At 45.5% G+C, this 25849-nt stretch overlaps 1 protein-coding gene across 22 annotated transcripts in view; it reads right to left on the bottom strand.

Moving 5' to 3' along the window:
* Nucleotides 1–268: 268 nt before the first annotated feature.
* R3HDM2 (R3H domain containing 2) overlaps nucleotides 269–25849 on the bottom strand; it is a 160173-nt gene continuing 134592 nt past the window's right edge. For 11 of the 22 annotated variants that reach the window (XM_070789409.1, XM_070789406.1, XM_070789408.1 and 8 more), the window contains 14 exons: nucleotides 22952–23184; nucleotides 20657–20826; nucleotides 15956–16057; nucleotides 14018–14260; nucleotides 13550–13676; nucleotides 13162–13322; nucleotides 12524–12678; nucleotides 10880–10980; nucleotides 10681–10761; nucleotides 5563–5732; nucleotides 4982–5129; nucleotides 2921–3018; nucleotides 2489–2573; nucleotides 269–1317 (listed from right to left, as the gene is read on the bottom strand). In XM_070789409.1, coding sequence (XP_070645510.1) covers nucleotides 977–1317; nucleotides 2489–2573; nucleotides 2921–3018; nucleotides 4982–5129; nucleotides 5563–5732; nucleotides 10681–10761; nucleotides 10880–10980; nucleotides 12524–12678; nucleotides 13162–13322; nucleotides 13550–13676; nucleotides 14018–14260; nucleotides 15956–16057; nucleotides 20657–20826; nucleotides 22952–23184 — 2215 coding nt within the window. In that variant the 3' untranslated portion in view covers nucleotides 269–976. Of the gene's footprint in view, nucleotides 1318–2488; nucleotides 2641–2920; nucleotides 3019–4981; nucleotides 5130–5562; nucleotides 5733–10680; nucleotides 10762–10879; nucleotides 10981–12523; nucleotides 12679–13161; nucleotides 13323–13549; nucleotides 13677–14017; nucleotides 14261–15955; nucleotides 16058–20656; nucleotides 20827–22951; nucleotides 23185–25849 lie in introns of all 22 variants that reach the window. The other 11 variants (XM_070789415.1, XM_070789420.1, XM_070789418.1 and 8 more) reach the window with 5 other exon arrangements.

The raw sequence follows: 25849 nt of genomic DNA, 5'->3' as shown, positions 1-25849 counted from the left end.
CCTGGAGGTCACCTAGTTAGTCCAAGTCTCTTATTTTACTGGTAAGAACTCAGAGGCCCAGTGTCTAGAGTGAGGTGCTTGATAAACCACAGTTCGTGACAGAGTCCTGTCAGAGACCCGGCCATCTATCAGAAACACTTGTTAAGGAGGACGGGACGCAGGGAACTGTGTTAGGCAGATATGTGTGCATATGCCAGAGAAAGCCATCCAGCCCACACCAAACCCACCCAGCCCTCATCCACACCAGGTGGCAACAGGAAACAGGGACTGATGTCCAGTGACAGATTTTTTTTTTTTATATTTAAAAACAAAATCAACCTCCCCCCAAAGAACCCCCCAACAAACAAAAAATCAGATTAAATAAAATTTACAGTGAATATACCCAGCAAACATCTGTATGTGCAATTAAATACTGTGTCTGTTACTGCGGCACAAACCTCAAACAAACAATATACAAGTGTTCTGGGGGTAGGGGCGGGTGGAAGGAGGCCCAAGTTTTAACTCTGTGGGGTTTGGAGAGACAAGATGGGGTGAGAGAAAGGGGAAATCAATTTTGTTTTTCTTAATTCTGTCCATATAAATATATTCATAAAGACCAAAAAAGAAAAGGGAGCTCGGGATGGTAAGGAAATAGAACAGGGGAGTGTGGGACCCTCCCAATTCTACCTGACCAAAAAATATGAATTAATTTCATGGTGAGAGAAGAGATAAAAAATGACAGAAGAGGATGGGAAAGAGAGGGAAGCGGACATGGGCCAACCAGGGAACTGGAGGGAGCCTGGGCAGGGGAGTGAGAAAGTCCAGTGCCAGTGTGAGTGTTTGTCTGTTTCCATCTTCATCCCACTGTCTTAGGCTCCAGTTTAGTGTCTGTCTGTAGACCTTATCTTACTTTCTGCCTGTCTGTGGTCTGACAGGACCTCTTGACCCCCTCCACCCTGCCCCCACCCCTGCCATGCTGGTCCCTTCTCTTCTCCATTTATTGGGAGCTGGCTCGCTCCAGGATCCTCAGGTCATAGTTCTTTTTGGCCACTCGAAGTTTGAAGCGACTCACAGAGTTGTTGAGGCGAAGGGAGGCATTCTGAGCAGCCAGGGGGCTGGGGAACACAGCCACAATGGTGTACAAGGCAGCGAGGTCCGAGTGGCGGCCATTCTCAGCAGTCCCACCGTTGTCCCCCCCACCCCCACCAGGCAGCCCCTGAGCATCCTTGAGCCACTGGATCTTGGCACCGGACATGGCAAGCTGAGTGAAGAGTTTGTCTGCCTCGGTACGGGTGATGCCCTCCGGGAGATCTGTCACCTCCAGTACCCGTCCCAGAACTGGAAGGGGAGGAGAGAGGATACGGTTGTGAGAGGTGCAGAGTAGGCAGGACTGGACAGTGGCCTGGCCAAGGAGGATCTAGTTGACTAAGTCTGTATACAATGCCCTCAAAAGCCCAGCCTTTCTCACTCAGTTCTTTCCTTCCTTCCCACATCAATCCAACTCCCCACCATTCAGACTCTGACCAGGGCAACTAGGAGACACAAAGAACCTTTCTCTTCTCTTAGCCAGAGATGTAGACAAGAAGAGACCAAGAATCAGAATGCCAGAGTTAAGATCTGGAAACCTATACCTCAGCTCTTGCACAAGGTGCCATCACCATGAAGGAAGGATGGCTTTTGGTGATGTTCATTCACAAAGTTAACAGCTCAATCTGAAATATGTTACATTTCCTTCCCAGAGGCTGGCCCAGGTAGATTCCTCTTCCTTATCATCTAGGGAAGTCAGTTTCCCTTCCTGTTCTTGTTTAGCAAATTGCTTCAAACAGGGGAACCTCCAAGAGAGCTTGTATGCCTAGCTTGGAAGGCCTGCAGGAGGAGAGCTACTCCCTCACATTTTAGTATCAAGCCTCTCCTAAACTGGGTCTAGGACTACCAGAGACAGACATTCTAGATCAGGGTCAGGACCACTTCCGTGAGATTCTCTATTAATAGCAGGCTCAACAAACTTCATCATTATATTATTCCCAATTTTTACCCTCATCTTCCCCAAGACCTGGAATGGCTTGGTAAGGAGGACTGAGACACAACTTCTCCAGCTTCTCCTTGCTCTTGAATACAAAAAGGTCCTCTTTTGAATGCCGGCTGACCCTAAGCTGGCCTTTCTCACCAGCCTGGACTGGTAATGCAGAGCTGGAGGGTTAAGCTCTTCTTGTGGGGATTTAGCAATGGCAACCCACTCCAGTACTCTTGCCTGGAAAATCCCATGGGCAGAGAGAAGCCTGGTAGGCTGCCGTCCATGAGGTCGCAAAGAGTCGGACATGACTGAGCGACTTCACTTTCATTTTTCATTTTCATGCATTGGAGAAGGAAATGGCAACCCACTCCAGTGTTCTTGCCTGGAGAATCCCAGGGACGGGGGAGCCTGGTGGGCTGCTGTCTATGGGGTCGCACAGGGTCGGACACGACTGAAGCGACTTAGTAGCAGTAGCAGCAGCATCATATCACTCACCAACGTCTGTTGTCCCCAAGTCAGTGGAGGCAGATTTGAGTGCTTGTCTCTTGCTCCGATTTCCATGCTTCAATCCGCTCTGTCCCTTCAACATTTGAAAGATAACTCTCATTCCAGGTAAACAATATTGACTGCCTTGCATCCCAGTCTGTCTGAGAGATTAAGGAACAGTATGCGACCCTAAGGATCCCACCCTACCAGTCAGACTGGCCAGAGAGTGGCCAGTGAGAAATAAAGAGCCCCTCCCAATTGGCACTGGGAAGGGGTGAGAAGAATGAGCACAGGAGTGGGGCAAAGGCTGCCCCCACTGCGTCCATGCTCTCTGGATTGTCTCCCTTGTCCACCCAGCTGGTTGAGATGATGGCTCAGAAGCAGGGGCCTGGATGAGAAGGAGACTCCAGTGGCCCTGAGGCTGATGGGAGACACCCTTACCTGGTGCACCGAGTAAGCTGACTGGCCATGGAGCAGGGGAGGGCAGATGGACAGATTGTACTGTAACGGCTGGCCCAAGAGGGAATAGCGACCATCACCTAGGGAGGAAGCACAGGTGGTTTTCTGGGAGTTTGCGCTATTTGGTATGACTTCTGTACTTCATGGGGCTTTGGAGATGGGACTGCAACAATGCATACTATTCCTACTTTTTCTTTGATAGGAGTGCCCATGTCACTGATTTTAAGCGTTGTCTGTCTTCCTAACCCCCTTGGTTCTCAGTTGTATCTTGGACAAAAGGGGTTATTAGATTCCCTCATCTTTGAAGACGGAGAAGGCAATGGCACCCCACTCCAGTACTCTTGCCTGGAAAATCCCATGGACTGAGGAGCCTGGTAGGCTGCAGTCCATGGGGTTGCTGGGAGTCGGACACGACTGAGCGACTTCACTTTTACTTTTCACTTTCATGCACTTGAGAAGGAAATGGCAACCCACTCCAGTGTTCTTGCCTGGAGAATCCCAGGGATGGGGGAGCCTGTTGGGCTGCCGTCTCTGGGGGCGCACAGAGTCGGACACGACTGAAGCGATTTAGCAGCAGCAGCAGCATCTTTGAAGAAGGGCTCTGTTCATTGAAGACAAAAGGCCCTAGAGGAAACCTACAGACCCTTATAACTGTCTTTTATTTCTCATATAGTTGCTTCTGACCCTAAACCCAAGGCTCAAGTTTCTGACTTAGATGAGAGGAAATACAGTGTAGTAGATAAGAAGAGAGACCTGTAGCCAGACTATATTCAAATTCTGTCTCTGTTCTGAAGATGGGATGTTGGGTATGTTCTCTCATCAGCACTGGTGCAGTTAAATGACTATAAGATATCACACCTGTGTGTTAGCTATTATTGGTGATAAATACTGTATTTCAGAGCACTCTGAAGTTTTAAATCATATTCTCATCTTATTTTTATACTGCTTTTGATAGCCAAGGCAGAAAGCAGATAAGATTATTTCCATTTTACATGTGATTAATCTCATTTTATATATTAGGAAACTGAGGTCTGGTTCTAAGTTTAAGTAACATGGTAACATACTCAGCTTCACAAAACTAGTTAGTGGTAGAACTAGAATTTGAACTCAAGTCTTTGTTTTTTGTTTTTTTTTTACTTTTTAAGAAGTTGAGTTATTTCTGAAATAAAATATTGGCGGTACGTTTTAAAGCTATAAAACTCTAATTCTTGTAAATTCTTGGTTAAAAATTTGACTGTGCTTATTAAAATGGCCATCTATGTTCTGCACTTGAGATTTGTGAAAAATAAAGTTTCTGTGGGAAGGTGACCTCTGGTTTCCTGATCATGGGAAGGAGCGGGTGTCTGGGGCTCGGTGGCTTGGGACTAGTTTCCTTGGGCCACCCACCCTGGGCTGGAGGAAGGGGCCACATCCCCCACCTGCCCAGGTGCAGGGAGCAGGACTCCCACAAGCTGGGTGGCATCTCAACAGACTCGTATAAGTTGTGATTCTGATAGAAAGAACAGCAGAAGTGCCAGGATGCTCCCTCCTCGTCTGTGACAGTCATAGCTGAGCCCTCCTTTGGTGTCCACCAGGGAACAGACAGCAACGAGCAGCTGTTCTAAGCTTCTGTCTGTCACAGTAAGTTGGGGGTGAACCCAAGTCCTTTCACTCAAATCCAGCATTCCCTTTTCTAAAACCATACTGTTTCTGACACACCCCATATTCCTAGCCCTCAGACTCAGTACTGATAGGTTAAACTCTTTGCTGTTCATTAGAAAGTTCAGGGAACTTCTTTTCCCTGGCTCGCAGTCTCTGGGGACTTGGAAGGAAATACTAAATACGTAAAGGAGATCTAGAGTTAAGGTAACTATGGGCAGCACTAAAGACGGGTGTATTTTTGGCCTAAACAGGGACATTAAAGGAAGAGCTGGCTTCTACGAACTGAATGGCCAGCCACAGTGATTCTCTGTCTATTGCTACCCTCTTGATCTCCCCACTTGGGAATGGGATGCAAAGGGTGAATTTGACAGCTGACAGCAGCCCACCTTACTGAACCCTTACCCTGTGCGGGACCTCCAGGCCGGGGGAACTGTGTGAGGACAGGAAGAGGACTAAGTCCTGTGCAGACGTTGCTGAGGCTGGTGACAGGAGAGGGTGCTGGAGACTGAGTAGGAGATGTGACAGGGCTGCTGCTCATCTGTGTGTTGGCCTGTGGGAGAGAGCAGAGTACACATCACATATACACCAGACCCTGCCCTCTGGATTACTCCTACAGCTTGGCTTAAAAGTTACCTCTCAGGAAACTTCTCTTGCTGAACTCTGTCAAAGTCAGAGTGCTCCTTCAAACTGGCCGCTGAGTGCCTAATTAGTTGGTATTATTTTAATATTCACTTCCTGACAACCTGTTTTACGTCTTCCCTTAGTGTTTTTAAGCATGTGTCCTATCTGCCACCTTAGGTCTTAGCTTCCTTGAAACCCTGAAAGAAGATGCTCCCTCCTCTCTTTCCTGTGTTTCTTCTGAAAAGTGCCCAGGGTAAAAGAGCGCACAAGTAAAAGAGGCTGCTTGGTCAATGGCAAAGACTGCTTCCTGAAAAGAATCTGGTCACCTCCCTGCCAAGATAAAGCTGGGTTGCAGGACTCACCTGAGGGCTGCTCTCAGGACTGTACAGGTCTCCAGGTTTCTGACCCCGCTGGTCCATGCTGTAATATTTACAGTGACTCCACTGGACCATCGATGGGTTCTGGGGAGGCTGGGGTCCATTAGGGACATTCAGCTGCATGACCACCACACCTGGTCCAGAAGGTGACACTCCTGAGTGGCAGGAAAAAAGCAGTTGGTTGTGAATTCAAACTACATTTTAACCTGTCAGCTAACCCTGAGTGGGAAAGCCTATTAGCAAATCCACCTATGGCTTCAGGGTCACTTAAACTGTGTCCTGCCAGGAATCTGAGACAGTTGCTGATTTGGTCTCTGACTCTCTCTCCTCAAACCAGTGGAAGTTTGAGGGGAAGATGCCAATGCTCTCCTGGCCTTCACCCGGTTGAGGGGTACTTTTGATAGGCTTGGCCAAAAACTACTCCATTCTGTCATAATTAGGTATTACCAAATGCCCAGATCAGATTGCTCAAATGTCTGGGCATGGTACAGGTCCCAGTCTGGAGCTTGGGGCAGGGCTGCAGGCACGTGCAGGTTTTTCTAGTAATGGCTGCAGGTAAGTCAGTGATCTCTGGTTGTTCTGGAGAAGATAAATGTGCACAGCTTCACTAAGCCAGACATTAATTCTTGGGCAAGGATAGGGTGAGTTGGAACACTTCAAGTACAGGGAATGGCATAGAGATATATGTCACATTCAGGAAATGACAAATAATTCAAGGTGCTAAGGAAGACCCAGGAGCTATGTAGGGGAAGTACTAGGGGAAGGATGAGATACATCTCTTCATTTATCTAATAAACATTTATGGAACATTTACCAGTTCCTATGCCGGGCACTGGGTATACAACAACAGAAAAACTGGTCTCTACCCCAATGGAATGAACAGTCTATTAGAGAGTTGGACATTAAACAAATAGCTGGTGTCAAGAATTCGAAGCACATTCAGGTAAGGGTTGTAACCCAGAGGTGTTGCAAACAGGACTTGTGCTTCAGAGAGCTAACCCCAGTGGCCAAATGTAAGATGGCTGAAGGGAGGGGGAGACTAGTGACTGGAAGAGTAGTTAGAAGTCTACTGAAACAGAACACAGTGGTTATGAGTTAGAGCAGCGACAGCAGGAATGGAGTGGGAGGGTGAGACCCTCGGAAGATTTTACTGACAAGATGTAGCCGTGGGGTTTTAGTCCAGGCAACCATGGATGTAGTCTTACCCTCTCACAGGCTGGGGAAGGAAAGGGCTCACTGAGGAGGAATACTAAGTCCTGAATCTTCTGCACGGTGAAAAGCAAGGTAAGGGGTCAGGGAGGAGCAGTCTGACGGACAGTTCCTGCTGGGGGAGACGGGCAGGAGCTCCGCTTCCTCACAGGGGATTGTCTAGCGTGAGGGTCTGCTCTTGGCCCGCAGCCCGTATTCCTGTGGATGGACAGTCTGAGTTCATGTGTGTGTGTGGTGGCAGCGACACGGGGCTGGGCGCGCTAGATGGAAACCTGCCGCAGTGCTGCTTCCTGGCTCAGCGCCCGGGGGCTGCCTCTGCTGCCACCATCACACTGCTTCCTGTGACAGGAAATGCTACAGCCTCTGCCCTGGGCACCAGTCATGCTGGGAAGTGAGCGTGATTGCTTTTCTCAGGTAGCATCGGTCAAAGGAAAGGAGAAGAAGTGGGGGGAGGTCTGAGAACAGCTCAGGAGACACAGCATCTGTTGTATCCTAGTCCCCAATGTGTGCCCCTCCCCCATCCTCTAGGGTTCATCTAATCAGAGGGCAGAAACACTCAGAACGACAGGCTCACATCTTCCCTTCCCCTGCCAGAGGGGACAGGGTATTCATCAACACAGCTTGCAGAAGGGCCATAGGAAAACTGCGCAGTGGTGAAGTGTCATGCATTTAACAACTCCCCCTTTCCTTCAGCTGCTCTGGGCACCGTATCTCCCATCCTAGGAGCCCCACCTGCGCCAATGTCCTTTAGCCACAAAACTGCAACTGACCTTCTTCAAATTGCTGAGGGGGCCAACGCAAAAATAATCAAATCCACAGCTTTTCTGGAAGGCAGCATATAACGTACGCCTAACGCCCTGGGCCAGGAAAGGGTAGAGGATGTGTGAGTGTGCGGGGCACGGGCACAAGCAAGGCCGTCGACGCTCCTTGTAAGGCCAACATGTAGCCGTACGGAGCCATTAGGGGTCTAAAGGGGAGTGGGGAAGAGAACAAAGTCCTCATAGCATTTTCTCGGATCCTAACAAAAACAAAGGCAGGGTTCTCAGTCGCAGCCTCATTCCTGAGCTCCTCCTAACACTGAGTCCTCCCCCGCTGGCCCGGAGCGTTGTTCCTTCACTCAGCCGAGGACAGAGAGCACTACTCTGCTGATGAGCTGATTTTTATGCTTCTCATCCTCAAGCCAGAAGCAGGTGGCATCCATTAGCAGCTGAACTGTGGCCACTTCTTAATGCACATGGCAAAAAACTGCCCAAATCTCACAAAACAAAACCCCCCACAGCACTGCCCAGTGACAGCATTTCCATATTATCAGGCTGGGGGAAAGAGCCTGGGTTAGAGTTGGAAGTGGGAGAAGGGAATTGAATAAGGAAATCAATTTCATCTTGAAAGCTCTGAAAAGAGAGGGGACGTGTGAATGGCTTTTTAAGTGGCATCGTTAAACCTGGGCAGAAAGGTCGATTGGGCAGAGCAAACCCCATAAATACAAACAGATGACATTTATGTCTGGCAGAATTGGTTTTTGTTTAGTTGTTTTTTTTTTTTTTTTTTAAATCACTGAGGTAGAAAACTGATAAGGCTTCTTCTTTACCATCTGGAATGAAATCTATGGAAAGGAATGTCCAGAGAAATAAAATCCCTCAGGCATCTTTCCCAAATTACAGGCTATAATCCTACAGTATCTTCGTCTTTTTCCCTTTTTTGGTGGGGGAGAGGGTTATCTTCAGGAAGTGGGGAGAGAAAAGAGTTATCTCTGCTTTGGAAAGCCCTCAGCTACAAAATGAGCCAGTAAGGACGTGGGAAGCTATTTCTGTGTGTACCTCACTCTGGCCACGCTGCTGTGCCACTGTGAGTTGGGAGTCTGTGCATAGGTTTCACTGCCATTTCATGTCCGTGTGCATCTTCCCAAGACAAGCCTGCAGAAACCTCAAAGGACCTGCAAGTCATTATTTCTGTGGGGAGAAAACTATTTCCTAGGGTTATGGTTATATCTAAAATCATAGTGAAGGAATTAAGGTCCCGGCCTGGGGGTAAACTGGGCAACTACAAAAATGTATTAATAAACCAGAACAGTTGCTCCAGGAACAGTCAATCCTAATCCCTGCCTTTATTTTTGGAAAAGTGACCATGCTGCTACATGGGAGAAGGGCGGGTGACTGTCCTCTGAAGGTGACATAGCAGCCCTTGTGGGCAATGCTGGCCTTCTAGCTTTCCAGTAAAGGCCAAACTGGAAAGGAAGGCAAAAGAAGCACTTTTCCTTTTCTTCCACTTCCTCTTAAGATTCCCATGACCTGGGATTGAAGATTTTTAAGATCAATGATATGGTGAATAGGTCTCTTAGATGATGTGGGTAGAATAGAGGGTCATCATCTAGGAAAAGTACAAGGGGTCAGTCAGAAGCCTACGTCAATCAGGGTGGCTAGAAAGAAAGGAAATATACTAGAAAATTCTAAAGCAGCAAAGAAATGAGATGATGAAGAGGGTTTTGTCTATTTCTATTAATTTGGGGAAGAGCCTAGATCATCTCCTTCCAATTCCAGTCCAGATCTCTAGTGCCAACTTTCAGAACCAATAGCTGTTTCAGTTTACTTATCATTAGGTCCACAGTAGGTACTGCAAAATTATTTTCACTTGATTTGTTTCTAATTCAAAGACCTTGTATTTGTATATGAAGAGGTATAAATGCAGAGACCCAGTAGGTATACTGATATACCACTAAGGATTTACACAGAAATTCACATACAACTATACCCATATGCACACGCACACACTTATCTTAACAAATAGGAGAGAAAATGCCCTGCGGTATCAAGCACCACCACAGGCTACAGCAGTTCTTGGAGCTAGTTTCTATCATTTCCATACCCCATTGGGAATTTCAAGGTCAACTGCCCCTGGCGGACACTAGGAAATACAGCTGGAGAGACCAATAATGGAGTAAATAGTAAGGGTTGTTGAATTTTAAAACCTCAGCCTGTAAGAGATCCATGGTTGGTCTGGATAAAGGCAGAAGTTATTAATCCTTGAAGCTAAGAATTGATCAGGTCTTGTGAGCAAGATTGATTCTGGAATCTATTCCACAGCACCCAACACAGAGTACAGAAAATCTTATGTGAAAAATATTCCATTTCTAAAATATGAAAAACTGGCAAAATACCTTATCTCACCAGAAGAGGGCACTCTGACATTCCCACTGTAGAGAGGAATGAGGAAGGCTGGAAGCTACCTTAAGACCCCCTTGCCTCCAGAACCCCTGAAGTCAATTTAAATGCAGTGCAATGATATGTCAGGGTAGGGTGAAAGGGAAACAGCAGTTGTTCTTGGTATATTGGGGTGGTTTTAGGCAAAGACAGACAAGCTGTGTACCATTAAGTGTATTCACCTGGGATAACTGGCCCCTCCAAAGAAGGCCTTTTTCCTTCCACTGGAGGGAAAGGAACGGAGTACAGAAACCTGTTGAAAATGTGTCCGAGGATGTAGCAGGGGTTACAGAAAGTGAAAAGACCCAAGTTCAAGCTTTAGGATTGTGACCTTACACAAAATTTATCCCTCTTTTGAGTCTTAAATTTTCTCTTCACAAAGCTGTGGAGAGAATTAAAAGGACACAATGTATGTGAGTACAAATGAAAAATTGCTAAACAAATCTAAGATACAATTTTAAAAGCATTTTATCAGCCTCACTCACACTCCCAAGAGAAAAGAAAAGCTATTTACAGGAAGAATGAGTGCAAGAGACAGAGATATAAGCACTTTATGTTGTAAAGGCATGTGAGTCGTCGTAATCCAGTCATAGTGCTGGATTTAGCAGAGAGGAAGAAACAAAGGAGAGAGAAAGGAAACAAGGAACCCAATCGACATGTGGTTCCCAGGGGGTAGGGATCAGGCAAACCACCTCACCTCTTGAGGGGGTCAATTTCAACACCTCTGGAAAACACCAGTCAGCCAGGACTTTGGTCTTTTCTCCTGATGAAGTCACAGCTGGGGACAGAGCCAATCCCTGAGCTTTCTCTGCCCTACCCAGTTCTAGAGCACAAGTCCTTCAGCAGTGTTTTGCTCTCACCAGTGCCCAAGACCCCTCCATTCTTTATGCTCTTACCTGAGTACTGCTGTGGCATCTGTGGTGGACTGCAGGGAGAGGGAGACTGAGGCATCTGGTACTGCTCAGAGCCAGGAGGCTGCAGAAACCCCACAGAAGGGCTGGGGAGATGGAGAAGAGGGGAGTGGTAAAGCAGTAGAGGGAGCAACACAGCTCCCGGCAGACAGCTGTTGCCTCCTGGGCCTCCCCTGTGGGAAGCCAAGGCAGCTCCAAGCCATTCCCAGACCAATTTGCCATGCAATTTCTAAAATCACTCATCAGTTCAAAGTTAATTATATATATTTGTACTTGATCATCTTTCAATTAGGAAGCTGCTAATCAGTGCTACAGATGGAATGTTAGTGACACATGCTCTTCCCAACAGTGTAGAAACACCAAATACATAACTCATGCGAGTGTATGCGCACGTGTACACACACACACACACACAAATACACATACTCTCTCTCTGTGTGTCTCTTTCTCTCAGAAACACAACAGAAACGCAAAGAGAGTGCCAAAAACAGACACACAGGGCTAGAGTGCTAGAGAGAGATGGGCAAAAAAAACAACTAAGGAGATACAGGATATTTTCTTAATGGCAAACACAGATCATCAATTAAAGAAAAACAGGGGAAAACCTCACAAAATTCAAAACACATTAAAAAAAAAAGACAGAAATAAACATATGTACACTGAGAGACACAGAAATACATCGACATAGGCCCAGACTTGAGTTCTAATCCCAACTCTGCTTCTACTAACTAGTTGTATGACTGAGTAAGTTTCTTAGTATCTCTAGCTGGAATTTCCTCATTTATAGAAGAAGGGCACAAAATAAAACAAGGGGAGTGGACTAGATATTTCTAAGATAAACTTCTATCTCTAAAATTACATTCATTATACTAAGATATACAAGCTTCCCTGGTGGCTCAGTGCTAAAGAACCCACCCACCAATGCAAGAGATGCAGGTTCGATCCCTGGGTCGGGAAGATCCCCTGGAATAGGAAATGACACCCCACTCCAGTATTCTTGCCTGGGAAATTCCACAGACAGAGGAGCCTGGCAGGCTACAGTTCATGGGGTCGCAAAGAGTTGGACATGACTTAGCAACTAAACAACAACATACTAAGATATATAAACAGACAAAAGAGATAACACCTCAGATTCATCCATGGCTCTAATAGAGGTACATGGAAAAATTTACATATGTATACACCAAACTGCTTTTTTAAAAAATAATAAGCAGTCTTTATTTCATAGTTCAGAAAAACAAAAATTGGGGGAAATTATAAAGTCTCTGTTTCTGAAGTGGGAATTTTTTCCTGCTAATGAATTCTTATGCAAATATCAAATTAACAAGGAGAATGAACTCCCTCATGTTCTAACTGCTTGGGAGTACCCCTGATCTTTTTAAAAAATAAACATTTATTTATTTGACTGCACCAAGTCTTAGTTAAGGCATGTGGATCTGGTTCCCTGACCAGGGACTGAACCCAGGCCCCCTGCGTTGGGAGCACTGAGTCTTAGCCACTGGAGCACCAGGAAGTCCCTACCCCTGGGATCTTTACCCCTGCTTTTCTTTTCCAGTGGAATAAAAACCATGGTGCAAAAGTTGCTAAAGGTCTGCGGGAGATGCACCCCGTCTCTCTGGGAGCCCTCACCTTGTACCGTTCTGCTGAGCTGGCGGGATCATGCTGTAATACACTGGAACACCCCCTGCTGGGAGGGCCCCCTGCACAGACTGGCTTGCAGGGACCAGCATGGGTTGCTGGAAAGGTGGCTGGACCACATTTTGTGAGTCATTACCCACTGGGACCTGGGTGAAGACAAGAAAAGAATGACCACTTTTACTCGAAATGAAGTCATCCAAAAAACAGCTTAGTCATCTCTGAACAGGGACACTCTAACCTCCTTCCCTACCTTTAGAGATCCTCTTACTCTCCTCACCTAAAGGAAACGCTTAGTGCTACCTCCATTTCCCCCTCCTCCAAACATCACCTTTGGGCATCTGATGTACAGGAAGGAGCCTAATTTTCTCTAGATTCTACTTTTCTGGGCATATACTCATTTGCATGGTATAAAGACCAAACAATTTAAATAAAGACTCTTCTCAGACTCTTTTGACCTTCTTTCAGAGAAAGAAAACCTAAAAGTGCTAGAGGTTAAAAAAAAAAAAGTGCTAGAGGTAAAGTGAACAGCGTTAGTGTTCGAGTTGTCAGACTCGAGGACAGACGTGGGAACTGTCCTCCTTTTCCTCATCCCAAGGACTGGGTGGTTTCCCCATTCAGAATGCACCCACTTGGTAAGAAGGCAGTGGAGTGTACTGAACCACCAGGCCTTGCATCTGGCCCCCCATGCCGCTCCTCTGGTTGCTGAGCAGGCCCTGGTTCTGTGGCTGCTGGACCCCAATCATGCCTTGGTAAGCCGCTTGCTGCTGGTTAGGCATCATGGGCTGTAAACCTAGGGACAGGCAAAGCAGAGAAGACATCAGCATAGCCTCAACAATGTTTAGGAGGTCACACTCTCTTAGTAATTTTCCTTCTTTTTTGGAGATCACAGGTTCCTTTTTAGGACCCTAACCATTCCGGCCACTACTCCCCTTCCCCACCGCTTTTTAAACAGGGAAAGTAATTCTTCCCCAGTTGCTGTCCTTCCCTTACTTGCTGCCTCCGTATAGTTCCTCTTACCAGGCTGCTGGGATGGCTGAGGCAGCTGCTGACCACGCTGGGGGCTGTATGCCACCGGGTGAGACAGAGGTCGGTATTGCTGGTTGGAATTGGGGTACTGTCCAGGGGAATAGTAAGACACCTGGATCTATGGTGAGAGGAAACAGATGTATGAGAAAGCCCCTCAAATTCAGCCCCAACATCCCCTAACTATTAAATACATCACAGTCGATTCCAGAAGTCTGTAAACAGAAATATTTTGGGTTTGCAATTGCAGCATTAGTGTACAAGTTTGAAACAGAAGAGGAAGGACTTGTGTTATTTGATAGATGTTTCTGACTACAAAGACAATTCTCAAGAGAAAGGTGGGGAAACGGAGGAGGGTAGCGGGCAGGTATCTCCTCTGGTCTGTCTAAACTAGAGGAAAAAAGGTTTATAATACTGGATAAATTGAATTCACGATTTAGACTGGAAACCCAAACCACTCACCTGTTGAGGGGGCTGCATGTAGCCCTGGGGTGGCAGGACTTGCTGAGTAGGTGGTGCATGGCTAGAGGTGGAATAGTTGGAAGTAGGGAGGGGCTGCCCTGTAGAAGCCATGATGAAGCTAGTCTGCTGAGGGTGCTGGGAGATAAGTGGGGGCTGGAACAGAGCTGAGGATGGGTCAGCTGCTTCAGTAGAACCTTGGCGACTAAGGCTCATTTGTCCAAAGGGGTTGCTGAGATCATCTGCCTGTTGAGAGAGTGGGGGAGACCTAAGGACTGAGGTCATATCAAGCCCCAGGTCTCTGGCTTCAACACAGACAGACAGACAGAAATAGTAACCCTCTCTACCGCCTTCCTTCCTTATACCAATTTGGGATATTCCTACCTCTGTGCCCTGGGAGGTACTTTTTAGCCCTAAGCCTCTGTCATGTGGTATTTCAAATTGCTATGAATCGAAAGCTGTTTGAAGCCCAACTCCAGAGCCAGTGTCCCTACCACATATGAGGTAACAATGGCCACTCTGATTATGATCTTTATTAGAATTAGTCCTGGGGAGACGGGAGCAATGATACAACTTCTATATATGGAAAAAACAGGACTATTTAAGTCTTTCCATTTCCTGTCTTCCTCATGCCTCCAACCATGCAAAGGGCCTATATGTTGTCATAAATCTCTTTTTTATAATAAAGGACCCAGATAACACCTTGTGTGGCTGATCAGTAGATTCATGTGGCTCCCCAGCTCTGCCTATGCATTGGAAAGACTGGTGGGATCCCAGCTCCTGCTGCTTATCTCTTTACTCCCTCTTGAAGTCATTTCCACCTCTGTTCTCTGACACTTGCCTAGTGTTCTCCTGCTCTTCAGAAACCACTTCCAATTCTCACCTCTGAAAGGAGGCCAGGGTGAGCAGCTGAGCTGGGGAGAGAGACTGACTGACTAATCTGTAATTGCCTTCTCTCTCAGCCCTCTTCTCCAACCAGCAAGGGTGAGGGTGTTCCATCTCTCCCTTGTATGGTGACAGGTTAGTCTGTTAACTTTAACTTCATCTCTTTTGCTCCATGGATAGTAATCAACATACACATACACATGCAGAGCAGAAGTTCTGCAAATGAAACTAGTAGAAACAAAAGATAGTACTTTCCTGTGGTTTCACTCAATTTTCAGGGATCTGATCTTAGCTATTTTGCTAACTTAGTGGGGAGCAACAGATGACAAGAGCACTGGATTGCAGTTACTATTTTGAGGTTCATATTCTAGAACTTTTCAGTATGGAGCTAAGAGGTGGGAGAAAAGAAGGGATTCTAGTGAAAAAGCAGACAGGTGTGATTAACACAAAATTTGAAAAAAGTCAGGGCTCCTATAACCATGATAGAAGTCACCAACTATGAGACAGACCAGATCTTTATAAAGGATTTGTTGTCAGGGTACAAACAATTTAAACAGCACATGCTATACAACAGAAGAGGATATTTTTTATGTAAAACAGGGAAACATTTGAAGCTTTTACCAGTGGTACCAGAGAAATATGCAACTGTGTTTTTATTTTTAAAGGGAATTATAGAGAATCATTCTCTACAGTACAGAATAAACTGAGTTCCTCCACCATGGCCTGGGAGCAGATGAGATGAAGAAGGCACATGGCAGAGAGGACAAGGAGCCCAAGTTAGATCAACATCTGATCTTGTTCCCCACTCCTGAAACTCAGAGGAACTCTGTTCTCTGTCTTACATTTAGGCATCTTTGATGCCTAAAGTACTGTGAGGAGGTCACTAGAAATGAAGTATAGTTCAGCCTGTGCCAGCTCCTAAAGAAGAAATATGTTCCTAACAATGGTTCTCTAAAAAGCATAACTGCTTTGCAAGGTTGTCACAGACTGACCCAGACATGCCCATAGACACAGGCCACACATGAACAAGACAAAAAGGTGGAATGGAGTTTATACCATGTTGTACTGCTGGGGCGGAGAGACTGGCAGAAGGACTTGGGGACAGGAGCCTGGAGAGAACTGAACAGGCTGCGGAGAGGGCTGCAGAGCCGGGACTGGCTGTGGACCAGCAGTGAGACATGTGGAAAGGCAAGAGCAAAGGGAGGTATAAGGAGAGGCAGGGGTGGGGGTGCAGGTGAGGCAGAGAAGGGGAAGGAAAGGGAAGGAACAACAAGGTTAATTATAAGAGAAATTTCACATGAAGAGTAAGGCAGCTGAGCAGGCTGGAGACCAAGTCCTGGACTTGGGTCTCTGACAAACAGGCAATCTCCTCTACCAGTACAGACTCACTGCAGACACTACCCCGTTAGCCACTCAGAACTCTGTAGCTGCTGTTTACAATCTTAGGACTCTCAGATCCAGGGTTTGCCGCCTGATTCTAAACACAGCTTTTTCCCTAAGGATTTTTCCTGGGCACAGGATTCCTGGGGAGCATAACCCGCCTTGAGAAGGGATTCCTGCTTCAGTAGGAAGGGTCATCTAAGGTCTAGCTCAGCTCTCCCAGGCAGGCTCCTGACTTCACACCACAGCTCTCTTGAAGGAGTGCTCATTCACAAGGATCATCTCCCTCCCGAGGGCAGAGAAGGAAAAATAAGCCAGTTCATGTGCTACTTCCTCCTGCTCCATGATTCTTCTGTGCTCCCCCAGGCTGAGAGAGCAGTATTAAAAATGCTCCCATAAGCAAACAGGGAGGGATTTAGGAATAAAATAGAAATAGCCTAGTTTTAGCTTCTGTTCCTTGGGTTCCTTCACTTGCCTCAAGCAGGAGGACTTGTTTATTAGGAACATGGTGTGTTCTAAACCAACTAATAGGGAGTTATTTTTTTCTCTCTTCTTCCCCTCCAGTCATTTCAATCACCTCATCAGCTCTCCAGTCATAGCTTCTGGAGCCCTATGAAGAGAGGGGGAAATAACACTGATATACACTGCTCATTTACATACACTTATCTCATAACAACCTCAAAATTATCTGATAGGGAGATAACGTGTATTTGCAATTAAGACAATAGGGCTCAGAGAAATTAAATCACATACCCAGGATCATACAGCTAATGTGGCAGAGCAGGGAGAGGAACCTAGTTTTGCCTGACATATGTTCTTTCCACTCCACTCCAGAATAGGGAAAAGGTAAAGGAAGAAGTCAAACAATTACATAAATATCTTGTTTGAATAATTCTCCTTCCTCCTTTCAAATTTAGAGTATTAAGAGTTAGTTGTGGGGGAACCAAGGCATCAAGATATATATCTACCTGCCATATATCTCCTGGGAGACCCTTTCAGAGGGGATTAACAGCTCAAGAGGCAGATAGTCCAAAAATTAGAAGACTCCCAACATGGAAAATACTCCTGATATCTGCATTGAATACAATGTAAATCATCTTGGAAAAAGTTACCGATTTTTGATTTTCGACTGTGTGACCTGAGTGAGATACTGCCACAGCCTTGAAAATAAGCTCTCAGCAACTCTGGCACACCTATTTTCTGGAATTGGTGACATTCCAAATATAACTGCTGGCCAACCTGCTCAGCATGAGCTACCTGTGCTGGTAACTTTTAGACCCATTTTCTATGATCCTAATCCATTTCTTCCTCTTGAGGGATGGCCTGCCATATTTCAGGCCTTACATTCTCTGGGGGACAATGGGAGACCTTAGGGACAGTGAAATGGTAAAATAACTGCCTGTTTTTCCTCATGTTTGTGAGTTTTGAATAAAAAGTGAAGAGAGGGATGGAGGTTCAACAGGGAGGGGATAAATGTATACCTATGGCTGATTCATGTTGAGGTTTGACAGACAAAATTCTGTAAAGCAATTATCCTTCAATAAAAGAAATTAATTAATTTAAAAAAAGTGAAGAGAAAAGAAACAATGCTCTTCTGTTCATCCTCTCCTGACTGAGGAAGGGAGTGGTAAAGGCAAGCGTTCTCAGTGCTATTTTTAAGTGAAATCTACCACTATCCTCAGCCATAGTTCTCTTCTTGGAGAGTCTCAAACTCCAGTTAGGGAACTTTGAAGAACCACAGGGAAGCCAAAGACTGGCCCTGGGGGACATGACTGCCACCTACTGGTGACTTCTGGGCTAGATCATTGCTCTTGGATGCTGCTGACTGGACTTCAGGGAGAGGCTCAGAGGACTCCTTTTCATAAGGTCTACTCTAAGTTAATTGGCCAAAAGGTAGCCACTGGTCCTTTAATCCTCACAATCACTCCCTGGTTTCAAACGTTCTACTCATATGTGATATGGAAGCCTGCTCTAACAGGAGGGGCTGCCAAGAAGGGAAAGAGCATAGTTTACCCGGAACTGTCCCCCAGGCCTGGGGCAAACGCTTGTTGCTACAAAGCTAAAGGTTTTTCTTCAAAAGGAAAAGCTTTAGGGTAAGCACAGTGGTGTGTGCGTGTGGTCACTTCCTTCATCCCCTGTTACATACCACTGAGAAATTAAATGGTAAGTATTCTGGGGTTTAACAACTTGAGTTTGGAGAGCCACCAGTGTTGAGAGACAGGGGTAAAGAGAAAGGAAGAAAGAAAAAGGCAATAGGAAGAGGAAGAAAGGGATAAAGAGAAAAGGAGATATATACATAGTGGGTATATATATATTATATATATATAATATATATATATATATTAGCAGCTACCATGAGTGCTTCAGAGACACCAAAATTAACCAACATAAGATTTTTTAGTTTGGAGTTTGTGATCACAATTAAGTGCAAGAATAAATTTCTGAGATCTCTGTACCAAATAATGTTCCTCTGTCCCCAATTTACAGGACCTAAGCTAGCACTGTACTGCCTGGAGATGATCAGTCAATATCAACAACTGACCCACTGACCCTCAAGACTCAAGAAGCATGGAAAGAATCTGAGTAAAAGTTTGGGATTTAGGGCCAGTCACCTGAACAGTCTATCTAAAAGTTTTTCAGTCCCAAATGGTTATTCTCTTTACTTATCTCTTTATCCCCCTCCCACTCTTGCTGTCTGTTTCTAGATATGGATGGATGGAGGAGACAGATGGAAGACTAAGAGGGAGACAAGGAAACAGAACTGTATCAAAATACATACATTTTAGAAAACTCAAAAAAATATACTGGGACCTTAAAAAAGTAAAGCATATACACAGAAACAGCAGGGGATGGCCAGAGGGAGAGGTTCAGAGTTTACTCACTTACAGGTCTAAATTAAGACACAGATGGGGAGAGCACACACACATGCTATGCTTCAGTATGGAGTGAGGTAAGCTGATGTGAATGAGACTTAATGAGGTGGTAGAAAGATGGCAGGTGGTAGAATAAGAAAGAAAGTCAGGCCTATTATAGAGAAACTGATTAGGGACTGAGATGAAGGACTTGGAATGACTGGCATGTGTGTGAAGCTACAAAACAGAGTTTCCTAGATCTTCACTGTTCTTTATTTTAGTTTCATTTTCCAATATACTGAATGGGGTAGTGATGAGCCATTCTGGAGTGTTCCCTCTCTAGTTTCCAATCCTTGGGGTATCAGTGCTTAGGACTTCTTCTTGTACCTATGGAAGAGATCTACCTGAAGCCAAGCTGGACTGAGTACGGAGGTAAGAGAGTCTGGGAGGTGAAATGAGAACTTAAACTGCAGCAAAAAAAAGTACAGACATATTGGCTTCCTAACTACCAGAGAATATTTCAGGAGAAAGTGCAGGCTCTATTCACGGAAGAAAAGAGTAAGTGAAGATCTCAGCACAGTTCTCCTCAGAGTATTAAAGAGACTTTAAACCTAAAACACGTAGGAGGTTCCAGTTTAAAATAGGATCTGATTCTTATGCTGATCACTTGCATGGTCTCCACAAAAGCAAAACTTTCTCAAACCCTAGTTGGTACCAATGTCCAACAGCCCCACAACAGAAAGAGAAAAAGAGCTCTTTTATGGCATGGGAAACAAAGACAACACTGGGGGGGGGGGGGGGGGGGTTGGGCTTCCTAGATGGCTCAGTGGGTAAAGAATCCATCTGCAATGCAGGAAATGCGGGTTTGATCCCTGGGTGGGGAAGATCCCTTGGAGAAGGAAATGGCTATCCACTCCAGTATTCTTGCCTGGAGAATCCCATGGACAGTGGAGCCTGGCGAGTTATAGTCCTTGGGGTCACAAAGAGTCAGACACAACTGAAGTGACTGAGCATGTGCTTATGGTACAATGAGTCTTGATAAGTGTTATTTACTTTTCCCCAAACACCAATATATAAATATTTGTTTATGGCTCAACAGTCATATAAATACATTCAGCTAGACTATGGTGGGAGCTGTGATCTTTTCAAGCTCCATGTATGGATGTAGGAAGTAAAATCACCTTGAAATTACACAGGATGTAGAGGGAGACAGAATACAGCAGAAATATGGGATAGGGTAAAAGATCCCGCTGACAATTCCCAGAATGAAGAGAAGGAAATATAAAGCTGGGGGGGGGGGGGGGGGGAACCTCCCAGGCTGACTCTACTAAGAGCCCTTTGGCCAAACCTCTGCCCTTACTCCTCTCTCCCACAACAAACAAATAAGAAGTGGGGGAAGGAGAGGCATGTCTCCAAAAACAGATCTTTCCTGCCACCCACAGTACAAGAGACATGACTGTACTTCCAGAGCTTGCTTGAATCAGAGTTGGGGCGGGGGGTGCTCCAACACTGAGTGCTGACTCACCTGTGAAATCATGTGATTATTCAAGGGTGGCTGTTGTTGAGGCGTGGGTGGGAGAGCAGGAAGTTGCTGCTGCTGCTGCTGCTGTTGTTGGGCAGTACAAGGGAGAAGGCCCCGGACAGACTGGGATGAGGTGACCTGGTTGCACACTTCTGGGGCACCTAGCGCCATACCTAAGGCAAAGAGGAGACCCAGCAAGAGTTGTAAGCACAAGCCATGAACATACCACCCCTGGAGGGTCCAGTCATAGGGCCTGACTCTTTCCTTGCTGTCTTCCTCGTCATTCCCCTTCTGTCTATATCCCACTGTCTTAGGAGATCCATGCATGAGCACAGATGCATTTCAGATGTCCTATTGATGGGAATCCTCATCTTAGCCGGTTTCCACTCCCCAGTGTCCATAACCATCTTGACTGTCAAGGTTAGGTTTTGAAAATGAACCCCTGGAGTGCCTAGAATCTGTCCATCACGATTAGACAGCTGGAAAAATGAATGTTTGCTTCCTGGGAAGGTATATATTCCTAGTCCCTTAAGAGACCTGTCTTCTCTTTTCATTTCTTCTCAACTTGCAGCATCTCATAAAAGTTGCTGAAGGCAACCTCCAAGTACATGCCTGTGCACACACCACCCCCGACACAGCCATAATCCAACTACTCCCCTCATTTCCAGGCTGTCCAAGTCATGAATGCATTTACTCAAAATACTTTTACAGAATATGTACTACGTGAGGCACTGTACAATGAACTGAGGATACAAAGGTAAAGGAAACACAGTCCTTGCCCTTGAACAGTACAGGATCTTCCAATGGAGACAGACATCCACGTGATTAAAATCTGATAAGGATAAAGGGCTTCCCTTGTGGCTCGGCTGGTAAAGAATCCACCTGCAATGTGGGAGACCTGGGTTCCATCCCTGGGTTCTGAAGATCCCTTGGAGAAGGGAAAGGCTACTCACTCCAGTATTCTGGCCATGGAGAATTCCATGGACTATATAGATCATGGGGTTACAAAGAGCTGGACACAACAGAGCGACTTTCACTTTCAAGGATAAAGGATGCATCAGTGACATGAATAAAGTTGTATGAAAGCAAAGATTAGGAACCATAACTCTTGGGAGGGTTAGAGGGAAGGATTTAAACAAGAAGTGGCAGAAGAGATAGGTTTGAGGGATGAACAGAGACTTTTCAGGCTGAGAGGAGACAAAGCTAATGCCATACTCAGAAAATGGTTGGAGGGTCAGGAGAGGATGAACGTTCGAAAGTAAGACTGAGATGGCAAACTGGAGTCAGGAAGTTATGCTATATTAAGTAATTTGGATTTTATTACACAAGAAATGCAGAACCATGAATATTTTTAAGGGAGGACTGATGTGATTAGATCTATGTTTTAGATTAATAAACTAGCTCAAAACAGGGTTGAGAATAGGAAATTCCCTGGCAGTCCAGTGGTTAGGACAATGCACGTTTACTGCTGAGGGTCCAGGTTCAACCTGGGGTTGGGGAACTAAGATCCCTGCAAGCCGCACACTGCGGTCAGCTGAGGGTAAAGCAGGGAGACCAGCTTGAATAAAGGCAGAGACAGTGGGATTAGAAAAGAGGTAACAGAGAAGCATAAACAGAGGCAAAGTCTTTGCCACTACTGATGTCTTTTGAGGAAAAGACCAACAGAACTTTGGGGATGAAAGTCAAGAAATTCTTCAGAGGCAGGAGGATGGTGAAATAGCGACTTACTGGGTAAAAAGAGCTGAATGGCCCTCTGCTAAGAGTGCAGCAGAAATCGATGGAGAAAAGTTACACAGCAGCTCAGGAGAGCTGATGGGTGCTCCCAGGCTGGAAGGTGGAACTCATGCTCCTTTTCCATGACTGGGCTCCAGAGAAGCAGTTGCAGCAGTGATGCTTAAAATTTCAAGCCTATTGGCTGCTACCAATTAATTACAAAAATACAAACCGTAAGGTTCCCTCTACTTTACAAACCCTCTTTATAGTCTCAGGGGCCTCAGAATCATCCTTATTTTAGTACACAACCTGAACCGGGGTTGACACGGCTGTCCCGCCTTGGTCAGAAATCACGTAATAATCTAATCCCAATCAGTTTTTTTTTTTCAATTAGGAAAAAAGGTTAGAAAGGAAATCAGAGAAGGAACTCAAAGGACAATGGATCCAAGAAATAAAACTTCCCCTCATCTGGCTGTGTTAGGTTTCTGGGACACAATATGGGACAAGTGTTTTGTTAAAAGTAACTATCAGTGATGTTTTGCAGAAGATACACAAGCAGTGATGGAAGGAGAGAAGCTGTGGTACCTGGCCTGGAAATCCTTCCTGCACTGCCACCTTTGCTGCTCCCGATGCTGTCACCCCGGGTGAGGATGGAGATTCCACTGAAGCTGCTGGCTTTGGTGACAGGGGGCCGCATGCTCCGGACAGAGCCATCGGAGTCCGTGCTGCTCCAAGGCCGCGGCTCCAGGGATTTGAGTTCGCTGTCTGTGCTGCTCTGGCGGCTGCTTGAGGTGCGGCTCAGCCCCTCACGGTTCCCCCTGCAGAGACCACAGTGGTCAGAGCACCTCCCACCTACCACTTCAGCAGAAGGGCTAGGAGAGAGTTCATTTCTATTCTTTCAGTAACAGAGAAGGGGTGAGGGTTGGGGAGAATGGACACTGACTTCGTGTTAGTTGGCTGGCCAACCAAGACTTGATGGGAGCAGACAGAACAAGATCCAGTACAGTACAAAGAGCACAGAGGCAAATCTGGAAGACAGTGCGCTGGCAACTAGTTCAATACAGCAGACCAGAGGTGGACGGGAAACCATGTACATGATGCTGAGATTGGCTGCGGTCTCTTCCCCTGGCCCTGCAGGGATCCCACACATGCAGGAAATAGTGGGGAGCATAGGAGTACCAGTTCCTTCTGAGAGTTCTTGAAACAAAAGGACTCCAAGAAGTTACTATTGCTAGAAGGCAGGAGTAGCCAACAACATGGATAAATCTCACATCAGGTCTTCCATACAACACATGTCTGAGCCAGCAGAGATGTTGCTTACAGCCACTTTTTCAGGGTTGGGAAGAAGAGTATATTGACTAAAGGGGCACTGAGTCTAATAAAGAGAAAACTCAGTCTGATAGTCTGGAATCAACCCAGCCTGTTTTGTGGAAGTCTTGTGTTAGTATCTGAGAACAATTTATTTCAGGGTCTCTAAAGGCTGACATCCTCAGCACAATCAGGTAAACATATCCTTAGGACTCAGGATGGCAAAGAGGAGGGGGCTGCCTGCCTAGTTGCCTCCATATTAATAACACTGTTGCCCTAGGTAAGGCACAAGGCTATTAAGAAAAGGGATTCATCCTCTTATTTTACTCTGGAAACATCAGGGTTAGCCTGATACTATAATCACTTTAATTATAAACAGCTGTGCTCCTCAAGCTATCTGAGGTTAGCCTGAAAACCCTCAGTATTGACTCTTACTGCCACTTAATTGATAAGCAATCAACAATCAGGAATTTTCCTTTCAGATCCCCCACCACTCCAGTAACTAATGACCTAAGAAAACCAAATGATAACAATTATAACAATTTTGATATGTATGCCGGGGAGCAATTGACCAACAATCATGGTAGCTTGGGTTCCCTCCTTTTCCCACCCAAAGCAAACAGAATACTCTATCCCAAAGCCCACAGCTCTTCAAAGACATCAGGCTCAGAGTTATTCTAATAAAGAAAGTTATTTTTCTTAAGGGGGTAATATTAAAGAAAATACTTTTCTTTATTAGAATATCTATTCCAAAGATACTGTAGGGAAAATAGACAAAATATCTGCTAGGGTCACTATTTTAGTTTTTAGTCAATCATGGGGGGCTAAGACACATTCACCTAGATGGTTAGGGACATGCTAATTCTCTGAATCTTAAGTAAATGTATTGATACATATAACCTCAATGCTTCTCTCTATACAGTTAGAATAGAAGACTGGAAAATATTAATGTTTCCCCAATGCTTTACCCCCTTTTTCTTGGGGATGTCCAAAGTAGAATGGGAAACAAGACATAAGAATAACTCAGGGACTCTCCAGGAAGAGAACCAACCTGAAATAAGAGCCAACAGCTCAAATCTACTGACTGGACTCAATAAAGATGTGTTTGTCTGTGGGATGTGGGAATACAGCAGCACCAATGAATGAGGCTGCTCATTAGACACTAGAACTTGAATTCTGCAAGACAAGCCCTAATGGCCTTTTATATCTAAATTAAACACTATACTTTCTATTAGAGCAATTCTGCCATTTATGTTCTTTTTCTACCAGGGATAGGCAGTGAAATGAGTCGACTTTAAACCAAATACGTGGAAAACTTGAGCCAACTGGCAGCACTTCTGTACTGATCCAGTCCCCCCAAGACAGTAATGGCTTAGTGCTCAAATGTGGACTGTCTGATGATCTTCTAACCTGGGTTAGTACACTACACCCCTGAGAGTTGGAGAATCTAAGTTGAGTCTGGACTAGGAAGACAGATCAATTCTATTCCTCTACAACTAAAGCTAATCTCTAGTCACATCTTTGTATTTCACTAAAAATAAGGCAATTAGAGAAAGTCACTAGATCTAATTCTAAGCACTGGACTGGACTGTGTATGTGTCGGTGAGATGGAGGTGAAGGACAGAGACAGTCACACTTGATAGCACAAACAGGAGATGACTTAGTTTTTACAAGTAAATTCAGTGCTGGTGAAAAGTCCTGTTTATTGGTCTTGGGTAGAGAGGCCCATGAAAGAGGTGGCAATAAGCATCAGTAAACCTCAGGTAGCTTATTTATCAGTGGCGCAGTGGAGTAGAATCTTCCAAAGAACAGAGAAGTTGCCATAGTTATTATTATTATTATCCACATTATTGCTAACGGAGATAATGGAATCTGATATATCAGTATTCGTTTCACACACCTGGGAAGAAAGGTTTAAAAGTTAGAGAAAATCAGCTTCTAATCATTTGAGCTCTGGACTAGTACCCAAATAGAGGAAGAAGCTACCCCCTGAAGAGTCCACGGAGCTGCATTTTAGATGACCTAGATCTTTAATCAAAACTCAGTATGGAAAGCAGTAGCTTAAAAGGAGGTATGGACAGGAGAAGGCTGCACCTGCTCACTAGCTCCTTCAAGCTATTATCTGCACAGTTTGATGCAGCCTGATGCTCCACGGCACTAATAAGGGCATCATTC

This window comes from Bos indicus, chromosome 5 (assembly GCF_029378745.1).
Source record: "Bos indicus isolate NIAB-ARS_2022 breed Sahiwal x Tharparkar chromosome 5, NIAB-ARS_B.indTharparkar_mat_pri_1.0, whole genome shotgun sequence".
Taxonomy (NCBI): domain Eukaryota; kingdom Metazoa; phylum Chordata; class Mammalia; order Artiodactyla; family Bovidae; genus Bos; species Bos indicus.
This window is presented reverse-complemented; position numbering and strand designations above follow the sequence as displayed.